Source organism: Brachypodium distachyon, chromosome 4 (assembly GCF_000005505.3).
Source record: "Brachypodium distachyon strain Bd21 chromosome 4, Brachypodium_distachyon_v3.0, whole genome shotgun sequence".
NCBI lineage: Eukaryota > Viridiplantae > Streptophyta > Magnoliopsida > Poales > Poaceae > Brachypodium > Brachypodium distachyon.
In genome coordinates, this window is record NC_016134.3 from 8,399,567 (window position 1) to 8,418,917 (window position 19,351).

Sequence of the window (19,351 nt, forward strand, 5' to 3'; positions counted from 1 at the left end):
ATATATTCATATTTGGACAATTTTGAGTCACTTAATATGGGACAGAGGGAGTACTGTACTATTGTTGCTTTTGCAAATAACCTATTTTTCTTTACCAGTGCCTAATCATATAGGATTAATGGGACCGGTATCTGTTCGTGTGGAAAAAACAACTGACGGAGAAAAAAAATTCAAATAAACATAGCCTTGCAGAGCAGGGAGCAGTATGTAACTATAGAGTATAGACCCAGTCTTTTTTCTTACAGTACGCGCGATTGAAAAAGGCTCGTGCAAAACACTGTGGATCGTACAGTGTCAATGCACGTCGCGTCATGAACATGCTACGGGACCACAGACGTTCTCCGTTAGACGACGTCCACAATGTCAAAAGATGACGTACACAAAAACGATCGACCGTCCAGTCCAGTTCCTGAGGACGGACAAGATTCGTGGAGTGCTACGCTCGAGAGCAGAAAATCCTCTCTCAATAAAGGAAACATCACCCTGTCACTATATGTAACATATGCCCCGTACACCGCCATTTTCTCGAAAAGATGCTGCACAGCAACTAACGAAGACGTCGCCAGCTAAAGATAAAACTTGTGCACAAAGGAAGGGGGCATCTTAATTTGAGCTCCAACTTGGGCATCTCGTTGTTCCTTTTATCCTGCTACTGCTAGCTAGCCTGAAGAAGAAAATATTTGCAGATGCTGGCTGCTACTTGCCTCCGTCGACATTGTCAAGCATATGTAACGTGGCCGGCCGTGACTGCTGATGGAGTAACTGCCATCACTGCTGACCTACACTACACGGTCTATGGATTTAACTTGTACTGCAGAAAGCATCTTACATGTAACCAAAGCAGCAGGAAGCATCTTTCGATCAGGTGCATCTCATCACACTCAATGACACAGCTAGAGGTGTGTTTGGAATACTGGATGTTTGCTTCCTAAAGATGCTCTCAGGCATGAATGAATATTGCATTATGTTTCTAACACTCCCATGACAACGTACACTGCTGCGCATAGTTTAACCTACCAACAGACTACCACTATCCCACCTGGCCACCCATCTCAATACTGCAATATATTTATACCGTCTCTTTCAGTGTCTGTCCACATATATACGTCCAATTAATTTGGCAGACGTTTAGTTAATCCGAGCTTCCGAAGCAAGAACGTAACAATCATCATTTCAGCAGCATTTGTATTTAAGTCCTCGGATGATCAGCCAAGTAATTGTGCCCCCAAACAGCTAGAGAAGATGATGGGCGGCGTGGGAGTGCTGCTCTCGAGTTGGATAGAGGGCTCGCCGTCCTTCTCTGCAGTGTTCTTCACCTTGGCTGCTCTTGTCTTCGCGGTCTACTTCTACGAGCCGTCATGGCGGGTGCGCAGGGTCCCCGGACCGCTCGCCTTCCCTCTCATCGGCCACCTGCCCTTGCTGGCTAAGCACGGCCCAGAGGTGTTCGGCGTCCTCGCTGAGAGATACGGGCCAATCTACAGGTGAGCTAGCTGTCGTGGTCTGATTCCCTCTTGGACACTGATCAAACTCTGGTGCTGGGTTTTGAAAACTTAGTCCTGTTTCCAGGTTTCACATGGGCAGACAGCCGTTGGTTATGGTAGCAAGCCCTGAGCTCTGCAGGGAGGTAGGCATTAAGAAGTTCAAGAGCATCCCCAACAGAAGCATGCCTAGTCCCATCCGTTGCTCACCTATTCACCACAAAGGCCTCTTCTTCACCAGGTAAGTACAGACAAGCTTACGGTATTTACTTTGGTGTTGGAAAATATTCCTTAATATACCCATATTCATATGAATGATGAGACTTCAACCTAGATTGGTTGATTTTGGGGAAAACGAATGAACATTGAAAATGAAAGAAACTTATTAGCATTGTGACGAGTCAAAAATAAAATGCGATAAATAGTTCACAATGGAACTCAGAATGTGTAAAATAGTTCACAATGGAAAACTTTGTAGTAGTATGTTTTGGTTGACAGGAAAGTCGTCCGATTGGACTCTAAATTGTAAAAGAGAACAGTACCACCTTTCAAACGTGCCACCGAGGCAGCACGTGAGGGTTTGGATGTCTCTTGAAAGTGGTACTCCCTCCAATCCTATATTCTTTGTCGTGGTTTTAGTTCATCAAGGGTGGACCCCAGGAGAGGGGGCAAAGATTGTAAGCTTTTGAAAATATAGACAAAAATTAAAAGAATGGGGCAAATATTTAGGTTGGGTGGGGGCAATCTCTATGTACTATGAACATATATAGTATCGAAAGTGGTACTGACATTTGTACAAAATAAAGGAAAAGGTGAGGTTACTCTCGACCTCACTGTGCCACTTATCTGGCCGTAGATCCGGCCGTTTGCACAAACGGCAAGGAACGGAAAGGTTTCTCAGATGGCATAGGGGACGTACAGCTGGGCTCTTAGGGTTACTGTTACGCCTAGACATCTCATTATTTCCTATACCGCACCTAAGGTTTAAATCCGATCGTGGTTGTCGATGCTGGACGTGTGTTTCATCGCTAATTCGTGATGTACTGCTGAGAGAGAAGGTGTATATATACACACATGGAGAGAGAAAACACATATTCTTGAAAGAGGATGGATATATAGAAAGCAAAACAAAATCGAATAGAGACCTTAGGAAACACATATTCGTGAGAGAGAATGGATATATTTATATCTAGAGAAAACACATATTCTTAAGAGAGAATGAATATATATAGAGCAAAACAGAATCGAATAGAGAGAAAACACATATTCGTGAGGAAGAATGGATATATTTATATATAAAGAGAAAACACATATTCTTGAGAGATGATGGATATATATAGAGAGAGAAAGACGAGATCAAATAGAGAGAGAAAACACATATTTGTGAGAGAATGAATATATACAGGGAGAGAGAGAAAACACATATTCTCGAGAGAGCATGAATTTAAACATAGAGAGAAAAATGAAATCGAATAGAGAGACAAAACACATATTCGTGAGAGATAATGAATAAACAGATAGAAAACACGTATTCTTGAGAGTATACAGGTCAATGAACGACGAACAGTACAACGTTGGGTTCCTTATCTGCCGCGACACTGTACATGAACAATGACTTGCTTTGTCCTACCCGTAGGTTCTACTCCCTCCGTTTCATAATTCTTGTCGAAATATTATATGTATCTATTTTTAGACAAATTTGAGACAACAATTATGCAACTGAGAAAGTAACTTTTATCTGCGGATCGGCACCAGTAGAGATCTTTGGTTGATTAACCAGGAAGATTGATCCAGATCCTTTTACCCATGGTACACTGCGGGATGGGGAATCAATTATAAAATTTTCCCAGGTACAGTTTTACACTGTAGTCACGCAGGGCATGCAGTAGCCTGCCGCCTCCTACGCTTAGGTAGCGACGGTGACGGCGTCTGCTTACGTCTGGCCTGCCTCACGCTTCCCGATCAGACGTCTCAGCGCAACAGCCTAAACGGTCCAGATAGGTGGACTAGAGTTCTCGGGTGTAAAAAATGCGGTCTCGAAAATAAATCCAATAGTCTCTATAATGAAATTAAATTACTATGAAAAGAATTAAAACCTGACCTTATATTATATGTTTTGGCAGGGACACAAGATGGCAAACCATGCGGAACGTCATCATCTCCATCTACCAACCGTCGCACTTGGCAAGCCTGATCCCAGCCATCCAACCTTACGTGGAGCGGGCCGGTCGTCTCCTCCGCCATGGAGAGGAGATCACCTTCTCCGACCTCTCCCTGAAGCTATTCAGCGACACCATCGGCCAGGTCGCCTTTGGGGTCGACTTCGGCCTCACCAAAGGCAAAGGCGCCGAGGCCGAGGAGAGCATCCCCGACGGCTTCATCCGGAAGCATTTCTACGCCACCACCGAGCTCAAGATGGACCTGTCGGGCTCACTGTCCATGTTGCTCGGCATGGTGGCGCCGCTGATGCAGGATCCCGTGCGGCAGCTCCTGCTGCGCGTGCCGGGCTCCGCCGACAGACGGATGGAGGACACCAACTTGGCGCTGAGCGGGCTCCTGGACGGGATCGTGGCGGAGCGGGCTGCGCTGCCGGAGCTCGAGAGGGGGCAGAAGAACTTCCTCTCGGTGCTGCTCAACGCCAGGGAGAGCACCGAGGCCTTGAGGAATGTGTTCACGCCCGACTACGTGAGCGCGCTCACGTACGAGCACCTGCTCGCCGGGGCCGTCACCATGTCCTTCACGCTCTCGAGCCTCGTGTACCTGGTGGCCGCGCACCCGGAGGTGGAGGAGAAGCTTCTCCGGGAGATCGACGCGTTCGGGCCCAAGGACGTGGTGCCCAGCGCTGAGGAGCTCCACAACAATTTCCCCTACCTAGAGCAGGTATATATGACGTCTAGCTACAGTATGTTTTAATTAACGATTAAACCTGAATTTTGAAGCTAATTAAACCCTAAACCTAATATATAGGTCTTGAAGGAGACCATGAGATTTTTCACCGTGTCTCCGCTAATTGCAAGGGAGGCATCCGAAGATGTTGAAATTGGAGGCTATCTCTTGCCCAAGGTATTAATTCTTTATCTGCATTCCACGAGGTCCTCATTAGTACATCTTTATCAAGTTTTGCATCCGACAAAAATTCCCAGAAAGCACGACTTTTTTATTACGAAATAAGCTACTCCCTCCAACCGGTCTTGTCTCAAATTTATCCAAATACAGATGTATCTATAAGTAAAAAACGTCTACATATATGTAATATTTTTACAAGTAATTCCTACCGGCCGGAGGGAGTAGCATTTATGCTCCTCGATCGACTAATGTGTTGGTTCTACAAGTCAAATTTCTTAGTACATCATTGTTTGTTTGTACATTCCCAACAACAATTCTGACAACCCACAATCTGGTGCAAATTAATGTATGCAAGGGCACATGGATATGGTTGGCACCAGGCGTGCTAGCAAAAGACCCGAAGCAGTTCCCGGACCCTTATGTGTTCCGTCCCGAGAGGTTCGATCCTGAGAGCGAGGAATGCAAGCAGAGGCACCCCTACGCCTTCATCCCCTTTGGCATTGGTCCTCGGGCATGCATCGGACAGAAGTTCTCCATGCAGCAGCTCAAGCTCGTCGTCGTCCACCTCTACCGCCAGTACGTCTTCAGGCACTCACCAAATATGGAGGCCCCCCTTCAGTTCCAGTTCTCCATTGTTGTCAACTTCAAGCACGGTGTCAAGCTCCATGTCATTGAGAGGAATGCATGATGTGTGTGCGACAAGTGGCGTACAATAAGCATGCCAAATGGACTGCATATATAGGGCCTGTTTGATTTACAACCAAAAGTAGCCTCACCAAAAAATTGTCTTGCCCATGAAATTTGGTTGGTGTTTGGATGGACTCCAAAATTTTGGCTCGCCCAGCCCATCTGGGGCGCGCCCGTGCGTTTCCACGCGAAGTATTGGCGAGTCGAGGGCAATAAAAAGCTCCGCCAAAGAATTGACAACGCCCCTCACCCTCTAATCTCTGGTGGCCCACAACCCGTTCTTCTCAAGGGGTGCCTAACGAACACAGAAAAATACGGTTTCCGGCCGCGCGTGTATCTCCACACCGATCGCTTTTCCGTTTTTCTTGTATCTTTCTCCTCCTTTTCCTCTAGCTAAGCACACCATGGGTCGAATCAGAGCAGAAATATCAAAGGAACAGGTGCTTTTGCTCTGTGAAAAAGCGAATCGGTGCATCAAAGAGAAAGTTCAGCAAACTTTTACAACTGTCTCGATCCACTACTCTGATCGATCAGTTACTTCTAGATCTACCTCGAGAATAAATAAGTGGTTCATGCTAAAATTTTACGAGAAATAATTGTAGCACGATTATTATAAGTTTGAGTTAAGTTGGCTGCAAACCAAATGTGGGAATAAAAAGTTTGCCAAAAAGTTGGCATTGCAATGGTAGCAATCCAAACAACACCCTCTTACCAAAGGTCATGCCCTTGTTTTGATCATGCCAAAATTTGCCAAAAAAAAATGGTGGGGCTGATTGGGGCTCCAAACATAACCTGGTTTAGAGCCAATATGTACCAAGCCAATTTTTTGGTGTTGTTTGGATGATTGCCAACTTTTTGGCTTGCCAATGTTACTTTGTCAGTTCACTTTTTTTTTTTGTTAAAGTTGGCCAAATCATGAGGAAACAAAAGAACAATCAAATTTTGACAGAGCGATGATGGCTAAAACCAACCAGCCCCTGATTTACAAGTTGGGGGTGGAGGAGCTGCTTCCCGGCCTTGACTTGAATTCCTCTGCTAGCTGCTGTCCAGACAGAGTGAGTCTAGTCGTGTCTTGTCTTCTCATGTGGGTTTGGCTGAGCCTGAGCCTGAGCCTGAGGGCAGTCGAGTTCAAGTCTGGACTCATGACTTGGTTGAGTCCAACTCATACTCTTTGCTCGCTGCATGCACACAGGTCAAACCAGACAGAAATCCCCAAATCCACAGAATCGATCATTGCATCATCGTCTTGGATCGAGCAGCAGCCAAGCCATGGCGGCACAAGACTCTTCCTCCGGCGACACAAGGCTGAGATCCGCTCTCACGGTGAGCGCCGACGACCGCGCGCGCCTCCACGCCCTCTTGCAGGACTCTCCGTCTCCGGCTCCGGCTCCGGCAGCAGCGAACAATACTAGTCAACATCATGTGGCAAGCTTCTTCGAGGGGTTGGCGCTGCGAGGGATCCGCGTCCTCAGCATCCAGCCAGGCCTCATCCGCTGCTCCTACACCGTCCCAAACCACCTCACAGTATGTGCTTTCATCCCTTCTTCTTCATCCAACCTTTTCCATTTCTCTCGCCTCACCAAAACACACAACACGGCACGCAGGACGCCGCCACGGGCTGCCTGGCCGCCGGCGCCGTGGTGTCCCTGGTGGACGAGGTCGGCTCGGCGGCCGCCATCGCCGACGCGCAGAACCTCAAGGTCTCCGTCGACATGTCCGTCGCCTTCGCCGACCTCTCCCAGGCGCGCCCGGGGGACAAGCTCTGCATCGTCGCCAGGGCCTTGGGGCACAAGGGCGCCTACTCCGGGACGCACGTGCTCTTCACCAACGCCGGCAATGGCCGCGTCGTCGCCGAGGGCAGGCACTCCCTCTTCGGCAACATGAAGAAGAAGACTACAACTCCTGCTCCTGCTCCTGCTGCTCACACCAGGAGCAACATGTGATGTATCATCTACTGCGTATCTACTACTAAGCTCATTCATCATGTATGTATTCTGTAATGCTTATCTACTACGTACGAATTAGCTCATTCATCATGTACTGTACTACTATAACCCTGCAGTTTGAGCATACCAACTAGCAAGCATTTCCAGTTCCTGTTGTAATAACAATGATAAAAGATAACAACCACCAGAGGACATCATCAAACAGTTAATTGCATTCCTTCTGGCTCATCATCGTCATCACACCAGAATATTGTCTGCTGAGGCTAATGTTTTGTCCATCCACCACAAAATAAGAACTACTTTCAGATCCAGAATTCTATTTTGGGTGCTATGAATAACCCACTACAGATTTTATTACAGTTGCGCTGTCAAATTTTAACCCTTTTGTTGCCGATTCTCTCAAGGGGAAAACTTCCTCTGCGAAAAATAAATGTGCAAAGTCTTTCTTCTTGTATACCACCACCACCCAGGCACCCACTACAAAAATCGGACATCTTCTAGTTTCCAGGCTTCCTCACAAACGCCTTTTGGACCTGCACAGGTACAGCACAAAACAAGTTATTCTACAGTCCATTTGACATGCTTACATACTTCCACTGTGATAGTTATCAACTTGTTTACCTGCTCCAGTGTCAAGAACATAATCACATTCCATGATCCCAGCCTAGCAAAGTTTGGAAGGAAGCCTTTGTAAAATGCCAGAGGTCCCTGCACACACAACTCCTACGTATTAGCAACCTGCTCCGACTTACTTTGCATTCAACGGGTATATAACTAAATCAGTGCCTGGGAGCCAGGGATGTCCAGAATATTCACTTCACAGATATCACCGAGTATACCATTCACAAAGCATAGCTCAAGAGATACTTAAGCAATTTGATACACACAGTGGAGAACAGTATCAACATATTGTGCAGTGCAGAATTAAGCTTGACATGCCATCATTAATTGACATAAATAAAGAGTTAAATGTTAGGAGATGAAAATAACATAACTCCTACAATGTGCTGTCGCGGACAGAAAGCTGTATAGGTACACGGTGATATATAAACAACGGAGTTCCCATGATGACATGATTGCTTGGATATAAAAAGGCTGTTGATCTGTTCAATTTCAAGAACCACCAGAAGGCTGTCACTATTTCATGATGACAACCTTCAGGCCAGTTAATTCGAAGAGAGTATGCATAAGTGGCCAATGAATTATCTACTCTAATACCATACTACAAATGAATATCAATATGAAACTGTGAACTGTATAAGCAAATGTGTCCTAGATGCTAGATGTGTTTGAAAGAAACTGTTATATATAAGTACTCTCATCTAATTCTGACTCAAAAGATAAAAGTCATGAACAACAGGGTAGAACATACATCATTTTTTAAGGTCTGCACAAAGCAATCGACAGTACTCTTGTAAGCTGAGTCACCCATCATTCTTGACTTAACCTGCAGGAAGGTGTGTTCAAAGGTTGTGTTACCCCAACAGTGTAAAGAGAAACCATGTTTGCACATCTACAATGCAAGAATTCAACAGTACAGAATACTTAATTGATAATGACCAGACAGCAACGAAGAAGCTTCTAATTGCACAAAGAAAGACGAACATCCAGGTTTCATAGAAAAACAGTCTTTATGCAGGCAAATTAGCATTCAGTAGTCATGGATGCAACCACTAAAGTCAAAGGCAAAAATCTGCAGAACGGCAGAACTACAAACCACACAAAGACAGAACGGCAGAACTACAAACCATTGTTGAGTTACTCCAACAGTGTAAAGAGAAACCATGCTTGCATATCTATAATGCAAGAATTCAATAGTACAGAAGACTTAATTGTCGATGACAAGACAACAAGGAAGAAGCTTCTAATTGTAAAAAGAAAGACCAGGATCCAGGTTTCATGGAAAAACAGCCTTTATGCAGGCAAATTAGCATTCAGTAGTCATGGATGCAACCATTAAAGTCAAAGGCAAAAATCTGCAGAACGGCAGAACTATAAACCACACAAAGACCGGACTAAGAAAACAGCTATGCGGAAAGACAATGAATACGTCATGAAATTGCAAGATGTGATGGGCAGAATAAAGGCCTGTAGTGAAATATCTTAGTTTAAACTTGGAATGGTCTACTATTCACCATCACATACCACCATTGCTGATATAAACTACTTGGTTTACTACCGAGTGGATGAATACACCAACAAAGCATGGCTCAGAAGAAGTCATTTACAGCTGGTCATCTGGGTAATAATGTTTCAGACTAGATCACTACAGTAGGGATAGGATAATTGCTCACTGAGCAGAGCAGGGAGGACATCTCACCACATCGACTGGAGAACCAACACAAACAGCAAAGAAGCCAGCGCCCAAACCAGACAAGATATGAGTCACCACATCATCTTTGAACCCAGGAAGTTTCAGAATGGTCTGCAACAATAAGCGACGCAGTTTACGTCAGCAAGAGAGACAAGGAACCAACCAATAAGAGACATCATGACAAGAAGCACACCTGCTTCACTTGATCATAGCTGGCCAACTCGGCAGCGTTGATGATGGCGTTACGTGCGACGTTCGGACCTATGCCAGTCCACAAAGCGGCAACCCCTTCCTAAAGTAAAGACGACACAGTCAAACATACATATAGATGTTGAAGCAAGCAATTCAGGAAAGTGTAACAGCAATCCAGCAGTTGGCTAGAGCAGAAGGCAACAGACCTGCCTAACAATCTTGGCGTAAGCATCCATTGCCCCAGCGTAGCGGCGCGGCATGCCGGGCGCGAGCTTCCCCTCGGACTGAAGCCTGACCTTGACGAGGTCAGTGGGGTTGGCCACAGCGATTGCAAGGGCACCTGATGAACAAGAAGAAAAGCACGGATGTCAGTGATTATGCTGCATTGCAGTTGGAAGGAAGAATTGGCTTGATCGAGGGATGGGGTAAGGTAAGCAACCAGTGGTGAAGCCAGCAGCGATCTTCTTGGACAAGGGCACATCCCCGACATGGTTTTCCCCAACGTAGAAGGACTTGACCTGAAAGGAAGGGAAGCAAAGTCGGTCGCTGTCAGGCAGAGTTGATTGTCTGGTAGCAGCAGCTAGAATGGGAACGAGATAGAGACAAGGGGGTTGGGGAAGAAGGGGAAGGAACGTACGGGCTCGTAGAGACCGATGCGGAGGCCGCCGTAGATGCACTGGCGGTGGAGGCCGGGTACGATGCCCTTCCAGAGCGCGGCGGCCCCTTCCTCCCTGGCGATGGTGGCGGCGGTGCCGAGCAGGCCGCGGTACTTGAGCCCCCCCGCGACGTCCCCCGCCACGGCCTTCTTCTGCAGCTGCAGCCTGACCTTGGCCGTGTCCAGCGGGATGGTGGTGATCTGGGCACACCAGGGAGAAATCCCCGTGAGATTCGGAAATCCGAGCAAGGCAGGGAGAAGAAGAAGGAAGAAGGAGATCCGGCGGCTGGTTGGGGTTTAGGGTTGGTACCTCGGCGAAGCAGGCGGCGATGGCGCTGGCGGTGAATCGGCCGGCGAAGGAGATGTCGGGCTTGGAGCCGTGGTCCGGCGCCATGGCTTCGGCTTTGCCTGGCGGTGGCAGCAAGCGAGAGGAAGACGGCGATCAACTCGGACAGGGACAAGGAAGGCAGGGAGAGAGAGAGAGGAGAATGGGGGGAAGAAGAATCAAACCTCAAGGAAGGAAGAAAAGAAAAAGAAGAAAGCAGAGCAGCTTTCCTTTTGCGTTTGCGTTTGCGTTTGCTCTCCACGAATTCTGGGCTGGCTTCTCTGCCTCTGGCTTGTGCTTATTAATTACCTGCAGCAGAGAGCAGATTTACGGGCGATTTTATTCTGATTAAGGATCGATGCGATGAGTCAGATGCGCATCACCTTCTCAATCCATCCATCCACTAGCCTGCCTGGCTGACTACTTACTACTAGCACAATTTCCCTTCCTTTGAACTCTGCTGCTGATGATGATGATGTTGATCAATCCATCCTGAGTCCTGAGTTCCTGATTCAACGGTCTCCTCTGCAGCAGGCCTGCTGCTCCTTTCGTTGCCCTCTTTTTGCAACAAAGAGTTGAACACCTTTTGTTCAGAAACAGAAAATCTTAAAACCTGAAACACAGTTCATTTAGATATTGCTCTTCTTCTTTTTGGGGGTAGAGGCAGAACAAGATTTTCAGGGGTTTTTTCTTTCTTCCAAACTAGCTAGCTAGCTAGCTAGTAGTAGTAGTAGTAGTAGTAGTTTTCTTCGTACAGACAAAGAGATTGGCACCTTGGAAGCAAATCAGGCAGTGCTTTTTGGCACATGATTTGGAGGGGGTGGTACAGGCATGTCATCCAATTCCAATTCATTTGGTGCTACCTACTTGGCAGAATAAAGGGGAGTGCATATGCTGCTAGCTGATTTTGCTGCTGAATTTCACTATATCTGTCCACCACAAATTAAAAGGGCCCTACCACTCTTCTAGGGAGCTATATTCACTTAGCTGGTAACAAACTAAAGGTTTGTTCAAATTGTTGTAAGTAATATTCTAAATGCCACTTTTTTTTTCTTAAAAGCGTTGGTGATATTGAAACGTTGATGGGCTAGTTACTGCTGAGAGAGAATGCATTATGTTTCATGGGCTGGACCATTCTTTCTTTTCCTTCGTATAGTGCTGAGGTAGGGGGGTTTTTTTGACAGGCAAGAGGGAGGGATTTTTTTATTTTTTTTTGAAATGCAAGAGGGAGGGATTTGTTACATTGTTGTAATCTGCAAAATGAAAAAAAAATGTTCCTCTATTTCTTCTCTATTTTTTTTGAGAAATTCCGCTCTTTCTTCTTAAAAAGCTGCTGGTGATACTGAAACATTGATGGGCTAGTTAGTGGTGAGAGAGAATGCATTATGTTCATGGGCTGGACCATTACTTCTTTTCCTAGCAAGCCTGGCCCATTCATTCTCGCAGACAATAACCTGTTTTCTTTTGACCATCCAAAGTTCTACTTTTGGTAAAGCAAATGTGGACCTTTGAAACTGGAGCACCATCCTGCGTCACCGAATATTCCCTTCACTGGCCCATGCCCAACACTTGGAACATAAACTTTTGCACTCAGTTCCATATCAGCAATCCTCAATTCATTCCGTTTCACCGTCAAAGCCTAGATTCAGCTAAACAGTTCAGTAGCAGCTATCAGTATTACACTAGCAGGGCGTAACGCTGTCTGGCCGGCTAGCTATTGTTGTCGCCGCTAATAACACAGTACAGATGATTAATTAATAAAAACTGCAGAAACCAAAGGACCAGCTAGCTAGCTAATCATATAGCTGCACACACACACGCACACATACGGATGCACCACCACACAGAAGAGAACAGAGCAGTTCAATTTGTTGGTCACTGATCCTGGATCTGCCATCAGTCAGAAAACTCAGATAAACCTCAGTAGATCTAGATCAGACATCGGCAAAGAGATGGTACGTCTTGGAGTCGACGGCGATGAGCCTGAGCGCGGCGATGGCGGCGGCGACGGCCAAGACAGTGAACCCGACGACGTTGAACCAGTGCCATGCCTTCCTCAGCGACGAGAGCCTGTGCCCGTTGGCCACCAGGTACATGTGGTTGGCCAGCACGAAGGTCAGCGGGAACGTGCTGAGCGCCCCGGTCAGGCTCATGAAGTCCCCCAGGAACGGCAGCGCCGCGGCCACCAGCGTGTTCACGGCCAGATAGCCTCCCCTGACGCCCACCCTGAACACCACGTTGTGCGCCGCGAAGGGACCGCCCCGCCCGCTCCCAAACCTCGTGTCCAGGTACTCGTACATCGGCGACGCAAAGATCTGCACATCGAAGAACATAGAAACATGATCTGGTGAACTGGTTCTGTGCATGAAACTCTTTACTTTTACTGGAAAAAAAAACTTGTAACAACATGTGTATAGATACTTACGTGTAGGGCGATGACGGTCTGGAGGAAGGCGGCGAGGTTGGCGACGGCCTTGACCCAGACAGGGCCATGAACACTGTTGAGCAGATAGCTGGACGTCTCGTTCCCATAAGCCCAGTACCCAATGAAAATCACGGCATACAACGGCACGGAACCGGCCGTGAACTGCAACCACAGCGCCTTCTCCATGTTCTTCACCACAGGCGGCTTGATCGTCGCCTGGATCTCCGGCAACATCCCGGTGTTATACGCAAACACCAAGCTCGCCGAGGCCCCGATCGTCGTGAACACCCGGCTCGACGGGTCCCCGGGGATACTATAATCCCTCGCCGGCGCCCGGGCCCCGTCCCTCAACGCCAGCACGCACGCCGCCACGATGTAGATCAAGCTGAAGGCCGTCGAGAAGAGCAGCCAGACACGGAGCGCCGAGAGGTAAGGGATGCCGACGGCGAAGAGCGTGCACACGAAGCCGGAAATGACGATGCAGTAAGGGAGCTTCAGGGCGCCGTCGTCGCGGATGAGGAGGTAGAGGGCCTTGAGTGCCTGGCCGGCGAGGATGACGAAGCCGATGTTGATCATGAAGAGGTTGACGTACTGCATCGCCCAGGTGACGCGGTACATCCTGGCGCCGTAGATGTGGCCGGCGAGGTCCCGGTACCGGATGTGCCGCTTGCCGCCCAGGAGGTGGAGCTTGGCGAGGAGCGCGTTGGCGTACATGGAGACTCCGGCGGCGATGAGGAGCCCGATGGCGCCGCCGATCCAGCCCAGGGGCACCATGAGGGAGCCGGAGTAGCCCAGCACGTAGGCGCTGTTCACCCCCGTCGTCAGCACGAACCCTGCCTGGTACCATGGATCTGTGATATGTTCATCATCGTCAGTTAGTTCATCAAGCAGATTGTTAAGCCATGGAGAATTCATCCAGATTGAATCAAGTTAAGCCATCCTAATTTTTTCTTTTTCAGTTCATCAAGCGATTAGCATGTCAAGTGGTCCAAAATCTTGTTAGGTACAGTACTGTGCGAAAATCTGCATCAACGACTGACGTGACACGTGCACCATCCTCCCCTGCTTAATTAACATGTGCTGCCTGGAGTATCACTTAGTAGTGGGTTTAGTAGTACACACAAAAAAAAAGGATTAAAGGAGTAGTACTAGTCCTAGATACAACCTGGCTGATGTGCTGTCAGTGAACATGAAGTATGTACTTTGGCTCCACACGGAAAGACAAAATAGGTATGTATATGTTGGCAGTATGTATCGTCGTCGGTCAAACCAGCTAAGCTAGCGGCCCAAAAACAGAGACGTTGGGGGTGACGCAATGGTAACGGAAAGCCTAGGAAGCGTATGGATACAATGGTTACGGCTCAAATGATTAGAAATATCCAAGAAAAAGATGAAGAGATTATGAGCTCTCCTACGTCATGGTGGCTCATAGATAGGAAGATAAGTAGATTGGTGGGTTCTCTATGACTTGACCAACCTAAAATTGATGCACGGATGGATGGATAAAGACGATGGGGATTAACAAAGAAGAACAGGAGACCATGGTCGCCCTAATTTCTTTTCAGAGGAATTGAACAAGAAAGCAAGGAAGAAAGAAAGAACAATCAGATAGACTGAGAACACTGATGAATTAAGTAATCAATCATCTGCAGCGTTTTGTAGGACGGACGGACGGACGTACCGACGCCAATTTGGTGTGTGGTGTCATCGGCGGAGAGAGGCAAGTCCTCCTCGTTCTTGGCGACGCCGTCTTCCACCATGAACACCTTCGTCTCCGGCACCGGCTCCGGTGCCGTCATGGCCATGGCTAATTACCTTAACAAGCAAGGAATTGAGATGGAACCGGAATGGAATTGAGTAGAGGTAGCAGGGCAGGGCAGGGCAGGGGAGAGCAGAGGGAGGATGGGCAGAGGGGAGTTGAGGTGTGTTGTTATTTATAGGAGGAGATGATGGAGGACTGCGTGGTTTGGCATGGCCGCCGACGACTATATCAAATTATTTATTACATTCCATACATGCGTGCGTCATGTTTATTTTTTTTTATTAAATAGTTACTCCATGGCTAGCAGCTAGCCAGCTACTTCCACTTTTTCATGCACAGGCATTTTGAGGTTAAACTAATTTTGATCAACGATAAGACCAATGATATATATGTAGAGTCAATGTTATAAATTTTATATCGTTGGAAATGTTTTTCAAATACGAATCTAATAATATAAGTTTTGTAATACTTAAACCTCAAAACGTTAGTCTAATTGTTGGTTAAAATAAAATTTTGAATGTCTGTGTCATCCTTTGTGGAAAGGAGAAAGTCATTAATTATTACTCCCTCTGTTACTAATTAATAGGCGTCAGAAATTTCGCAAAAGAACCTTTGCTATTTTCCAAAATCGACCTGCAGTCCAGTCCACGTTCTACCAAAACTTTTGCAAAAAAATCACTGTAGTTTTTCAAAATCAACTGCAGGTTGATTTGGTAAATTAGTAGAATTTTTTTTGCAAAAAATGATTAGCATCAATTAATTGGGAACGGAGGGAGTATTTTTCTGGCTAGCCAGCTAATGGAGTATTAATAAGCTTTTTTATGTCTTGATTTCAATCACGTTTTCTTTTCTCCACGCGCACCGGAATAATATAAAGAAATTCACTGCTCCTTTTCCTCCCATAATCAGTCGCGATCAGACGAAAAAAGAAAGCAAAAGAAATACACTAGTACTGCTTGTATATGTACGAGAGAGACGCGCACTACTACTGGAGAGTAGTAGGACGCACTTGAAATTGCAATGCAGAGGATCGAAGCCAGCAGCTCCAAGTACTGCCAGCCACCCCAACTGCAGTCCAAAAATCAAGAAAGAAACAAAAACCAACAAACCGACTCTCTGCTCATCCATTGACCAGAAACAATGCACTCTCTCTCCTTTTTTTTCTTTCATTCTTGGGAGAAAAACAAAATGAAGCTCTTATCTTCAGGCTACTAGTAAGTCAGGGGAAAATGGAAAGAAAAAGCAGAGCACACACATGCATATGTATCATATACGGCGTGTGTGTTAATTATTGTATCATATACGGCGTGTGTGTTAATTATTGTACATATACGGCTGTATATACAGGCTAGGAAAAGAATTAAAGCACAATTTGTCTTGGGCCTCCAATTCGATTGGCTGGCCGGCCTCCGTCACGTCATGTTCACGCATCAACTTGCAGCAACAAGCAATGTATACAGTGATATATATATATCTGGAATATAATGGCCATGCTTCCATCGAATCCTATATGATGATGAGCTAGCCTAACTCTCAATGATTGATTGAGATTAATATTATTCCGAACAATATATCAAACTCGATGCATGATTAATATTCCGATCCATGCATGCACGCGAGAGCCTACCTAGCTAGCGGTACATATAAAAAGAGAGAAATATTCCGTTTTATTCTTCAGAAAGTCGTACAAAGAAAAAGGTACACTATAGACTATAGTCTTTTACTTATATTATAACGTGAGCGACTGGACTTTGCATGTGTGCACACTGTACAGCTGCTACGTAGTAGCCCGATTATATCGCTCTAAAGGTTTGGGAATAATCTCTTCTCCATCTAAAGCTTTCCAAAGGATTCGAAAAGGTGCAGAAGAAAGATACTCCGTATTAAACCTAACTTGCAAGATGGGGATGGGACTCACCATTGCATAATTGTGAACTACAAAATGGGCAGGCCGGCCCATCAAAATGCTCTAGCTAGAGGCATTTTTATGGGGTTAATAAGTTAAATAATTTAATTTACCCCGTAAAATTTATTTACCCATTTTTTCTGGGGTAAATAAATTAAATTAAGATAAGATAAGAATGTAGTACCTATATATACTCACTCCATTCCTTAATATACGATATATTAAGTTTTAAGACAAGGCTGTCCATGTATACTGCATCCCAAAGTTTCGACGTTATTGTGCGTGTCAGTGAGACGATTTCCCACTTTCTGGTCACGTTCTCATGTCGCCCATTTCCCACGCATCCCACAAGCTACCACATACATATTCACAGGTAGAGATACTACAAGCTAGCTAGTGATCTCATTCCACACATATTTAGTCTCAATCGGTCACATGAACAATTGATCGACGATGGAGATGCGCACGATAAAAAGCCCTCCCCAAAGTGTTGAGTAGTGCCTTTTGTCCATTCCACAATTGCGGGCAGGCGCGCCATGCATTCGCGGACATGCATTGCATGCACACACACACTACTGAACGACCAACCAACAACCTAGCGCAACCCAATATATCTGCATATCTTATTATCACATTGACTGGACTGCCCGACTAGGCTACTGATTAGCTCTCTACTCATTCCGTTTCAAAAACTAAGGCAGATGACCTTTGTTGGCACAAAGTAATTTGACCAAGTTTTGGCAAAAGATATTAACATGATGCCGTACTGTACAAGATCAGTACACTACGAAAACGCATTTCATGAAAGATCTGTTATCGGTCCTATATATTTTTCTGTTTGTGTTGTAAGTAAGATTGGTCAAACTTTAGAAAATTTGATATCGGATGAAATAAAAACTGGTGGAGAGAAATTGTTTAGAAGAAGAAAACAAATTAATGAAGCTAGCCTCATTTAGACTTATATATACTTTTTCCGTCTGATATTAACTGATTTGAATTTGCCCATCTAATATTTGGGCACTTAATATATAAGTTTGCATGATGGATCGTAGGAGTAGGTTTCTTTGTCTCTGTCGTTGTCTTTGTCTCTGGCTAGCTCGCATGTGCGCCCATACTCAGCGGTCATCAAACGTGACTCATGAGTGTACATGTTATTTCTTCCCTCTGGAACGTGCTTTGCTTCAGTAGATTATTAGATTAGACCGTGCTGTCGATTTTTGTCGTCCATTCACTCAATCCTTAATTAATCATCACCGGGGCTATATACAAGTAGACAGGGGAAAACATGCACGGAATCGATCTTCGGTACCAAATGGAAGGAAGAAACGTGTTTAATTTGTAAGCCCGAATGCTAAAGCCCAACGACCACTACTATAGCTAGTTTGACGCGACGGCGACAACTGGTAGGCCCAACCCACGACATGGAAGCCCATGCACCACATACACACAAAAACAGGATGGGTATTTTCCAACCGTCCATCTTGACTTGGAGCCCCGACACATGCCATAGGAGATATAAGCGACAATTAGCCGGAATTATTTCTTTTTAACAAATCAATCGTTGGAATGATTTTTATATAAAATAAGTTCCAAAAGAAGCTAACTTGATATATCGGTCCATTGATCTCTCATCTTACCTTTTCAAAGATACATCATCCAAACGGCTCAAGCATTTTTTGTATCAGATAGACATTTAACACCTTTCGGTGCTGCAAGGGAACGCAACCTAGCTAGCTGGCCAGGGGAGATGCAAGCCGGACTCATGGACAATCACACAATGGTGGCAATGGCATCGTATAGACAGATTGTTGTCATCTAGCTAGCTAGATAGTGATCGCTGTCCATAATTCTTGTCTTAAATTTGTTAAAAAAATAGATGTATCTGTTTTCAAAAAACTCTATATACATGTAACATTCTGATAAGAACTATCGAACGGAAGAGGTACGTAATACAAGATATAATATACTCTTCTTGTTTTTAAATTCTTGTTGTTGTTTTAATTCAAATTGAAACTTAATAACCATCGATAAATCGAGACGAAGACGAGAGGCACATACCAGCTCCAATCTGGTGCGAGGTACCATCGGCGACAACAGGCTGCAGATTGTCCTCTGCATCTTCCCCATCGTTCTTGTTCTTGGTGACGCCGTCCAACACGGTCACCTTCGTCTCCGGCGCCGGCGTGGCCATGGCGATCCTTCTATCTGGCTGCCAAGAAAGGTAGCTTGGGATATATCGATCGAAATGGAGTTTGGATTTGGAGAGAGCAGAGCAGACCGCCGGTGAGAAAGAGGAGCCAGCCAAGGAGAGAGTCGTCTTCTTATAGGCTGTACATGTGGAGTCATCGATACTAGACTGTAGATGACTACTGATTTTTTTTTGGGTCGCCCTTGTCGTCGTCAACAAATCATATCAATTAATTTATTTTTATTTTGTTTCCATATGTCTGCCAACTCATTTAATTATTACTACTACACTTATTTCTAAGACTAGCCAGACACGTTTTCTTTTCTCCACATACGTACATTCCATTACAACACACCTGGCTAGCTAGCTACTCCAGGTGGAATGGAAGGGAATTAATGAAGACTGCG

General features: G+C 45.7%; 4 protein-coding genes across 7 annotated transcripts; 2 read left to right on the forward strand and 2 right to left on the reverse strand.

Annotated features, from left to right (window-relative positions):
- The first annotated feature begins 1,126 nt into the window (after positions 1-1,126).
- Positions 1,127-5,553, forward strand: LOC100838931 (cytochrome P450 711A1). The gene is made up of 5 exons (XM_010239051.3): positions 1,127-1,481; positions 1,567-1,719; positions 3,602-4,358; positions 4,446-4,541; positions 4,900-5,553. The coding sequence occupies exons 1-5, from the start codon at positions 1,243-1,245 to the stop codon at positions 5,230-5,232; spliced, it is 1,578 nt and encodes a 525-aa protein (XP_010237353.2). The 5' UTR covers positions 1,127-1,242; the 3' UTR covers positions 5,233-5,553.
- Positions 5,554-6,500: 947 nt separating this feature from the next.
- Positions 6,501-7,379, forward strand: LOC100839238. Its single transcript, XM_003575553.4, has 2 exons — positions 6,501-6,755; positions 6,836-7,379. The coding sequence occupies exons 1-2, from the start codon at positions 6,501-6,503 to the stop codon at positions 7,172-7,174; spliced, it is 594 nt and encodes a 197-aa protein (XP_003575601.3). The 3' UTR covers positions 7,175-7,379.
- Positions 7,372-11,383, reverse strand: LOC100834437 (mitochondrial uncoupling protein 1). Of its 3 annotated transcripts, XM_003577142.4 has the most exons (11): positions 11,047-11,383; positions 10,849-10,972; positions 10,649-10,746; positions 10,321-10,539; positions 10,123-10,201; positions 9,890-10,023; positions 9,685-9,783; positions 9,498-9,602; positions 8,550-8,624; positions 7,799-7,885; positions 7,372-7,710 (listed from the first exon to the last, which is right to left on the reverse strand). In XM_003577142.4, exons 3-11 carry the CDS (start codon positions 10,730-10,732, stop codon positions 7,675-7,677), a joined length of 918 nt encoding a protein of 305 aa, XP_003577190.1. In that variant the 5' UTR covers positions 10,733-10,746; positions 10,849-10,972; positions 11,047-11,383; the 3' UTR covers positions 7,372-7,674. The 3 variants fall into 3 exon arrangements, with proteins under 3 accessions (XP_003577190.1, XP_024319433.1, XP_024319434.1); XM_024463665.1 differs by having other exon boundaries at positions 10,649-10,972; XM_024463666.1 differs by having other exon boundaries at positions 10,849-11,383.
- An 879-nt stretch (positions 11,384-12,262) lies between these two features.
- On the reverse strand, positions 12,263-19,061 carry LOC100834741 (probable proline transporter 2). 2 transcript variants are annotated; one of them, XM_003577143.4, is made up of 3 exons: positions 18,815-19,061; positions 13,089-13,939; positions 12,263-12,978 (listed from the first exon to the last, which is right to left on the reverse strand). In XM_003577143.4, exons 1-3 carry the CDS (start codon positions 18,945-18,947, stop codon positions 12,598-12,600), a joined length of 1,365 nt encoding a protein of 454 aa, XP_003577191.1. In that variant the 5' UTR covers positions 18,948-19,061; the 3' UTR covers positions 12,263-12,597. The 2 variants fall into 2 exon arrangements, with proteins under 2 accessions (XP_003577191.1, XP_010237356.1); XM_010239054.3 differs by lacking the exon at positions 18,815-19,061 and adding an exon at positions 14,770-15,058.
- Positions 19,062-19,351: the final 290 nt, after the last annotated feature.

Bases quoted from the DNA above. Each gene is read 5' to 3' on its own strand.
- LOC100838931 (XM_010239051.3), top strand. From the start codon at position 1,243: ATGATGGGCGGCGTGGGAGTGCTGCTCTCGAGTTGGATAGAGGGCTCG. The intron at 1,720-3,601 runs GTAAGTACAGAC...ATGTTTTGGCAG, and splicing joins AAAGGCCTCTTCTTCACCAG to GGACACAAGATGGCAAACCA. The intron at 4,359-4,445 runs GTATATATGACG...CCTAATATATAG, and splicing joins ATTTCCCCTACCTAGAGCAG to GTCTTGAAGGAGACCATGAG.
- LOC100839238 (XM_003575553.4), top strand. From the start codon at position 6,501: ATGGCGGCACAAGACTCTTCCTCCGGCGACACAAGGCTGAGATCCGCT. The intron at 6,756-6,835 runs GTATGTGCTTTC...CACGGCACGCAG, and splicing joins CCGTCCCAAACCACCTCACA to GACGCCGCCACGGGCTGCCT.
- LOC100834437 (XM_003577142.4), bottom strand. From the start codon at position 10,732: ATGGCGCCGGACCACGGCTCCAAGCCCGACATCTCCTTCGCCGGCCGA. The intron at 9,603-9,684 runs GTGTGCTTCTTG...TTATTGTTGCAG, and splicing joins GCTATGATCAAGTGAAGCAG to ACCATTCTGAAACTTCCTGG. The intron at 7,886-8,549 runs GTATGTTCTACC...TTGTGTGTGCAG, and splicing joins TGCAGACCTTAAAAAATGAT to GGACCTCTGGCATTTTACAA.
- LOC100834741 (XM_003577143.4), bottom strand. From the start codon at position 18,947: ATGGCCACGCCGGCGCCGGAGACGAAGGTGACCGTGTTGGACGGCGTC. The intron at 13,940-18,814 runs GTATGTGCCTCT...AACATATCACAG, and splicing joins CTCGCACCAGATTGGAGCTG to ATCCATGGTACCAGGCAGGG. The intron at 12,979-13,088 runs GTAAGTATCTAT...TTCGATGTGCAG, and splicing joins AGACCGTCATCGCCCTACAC to ATCTTTGCGTCGCCGATGTA.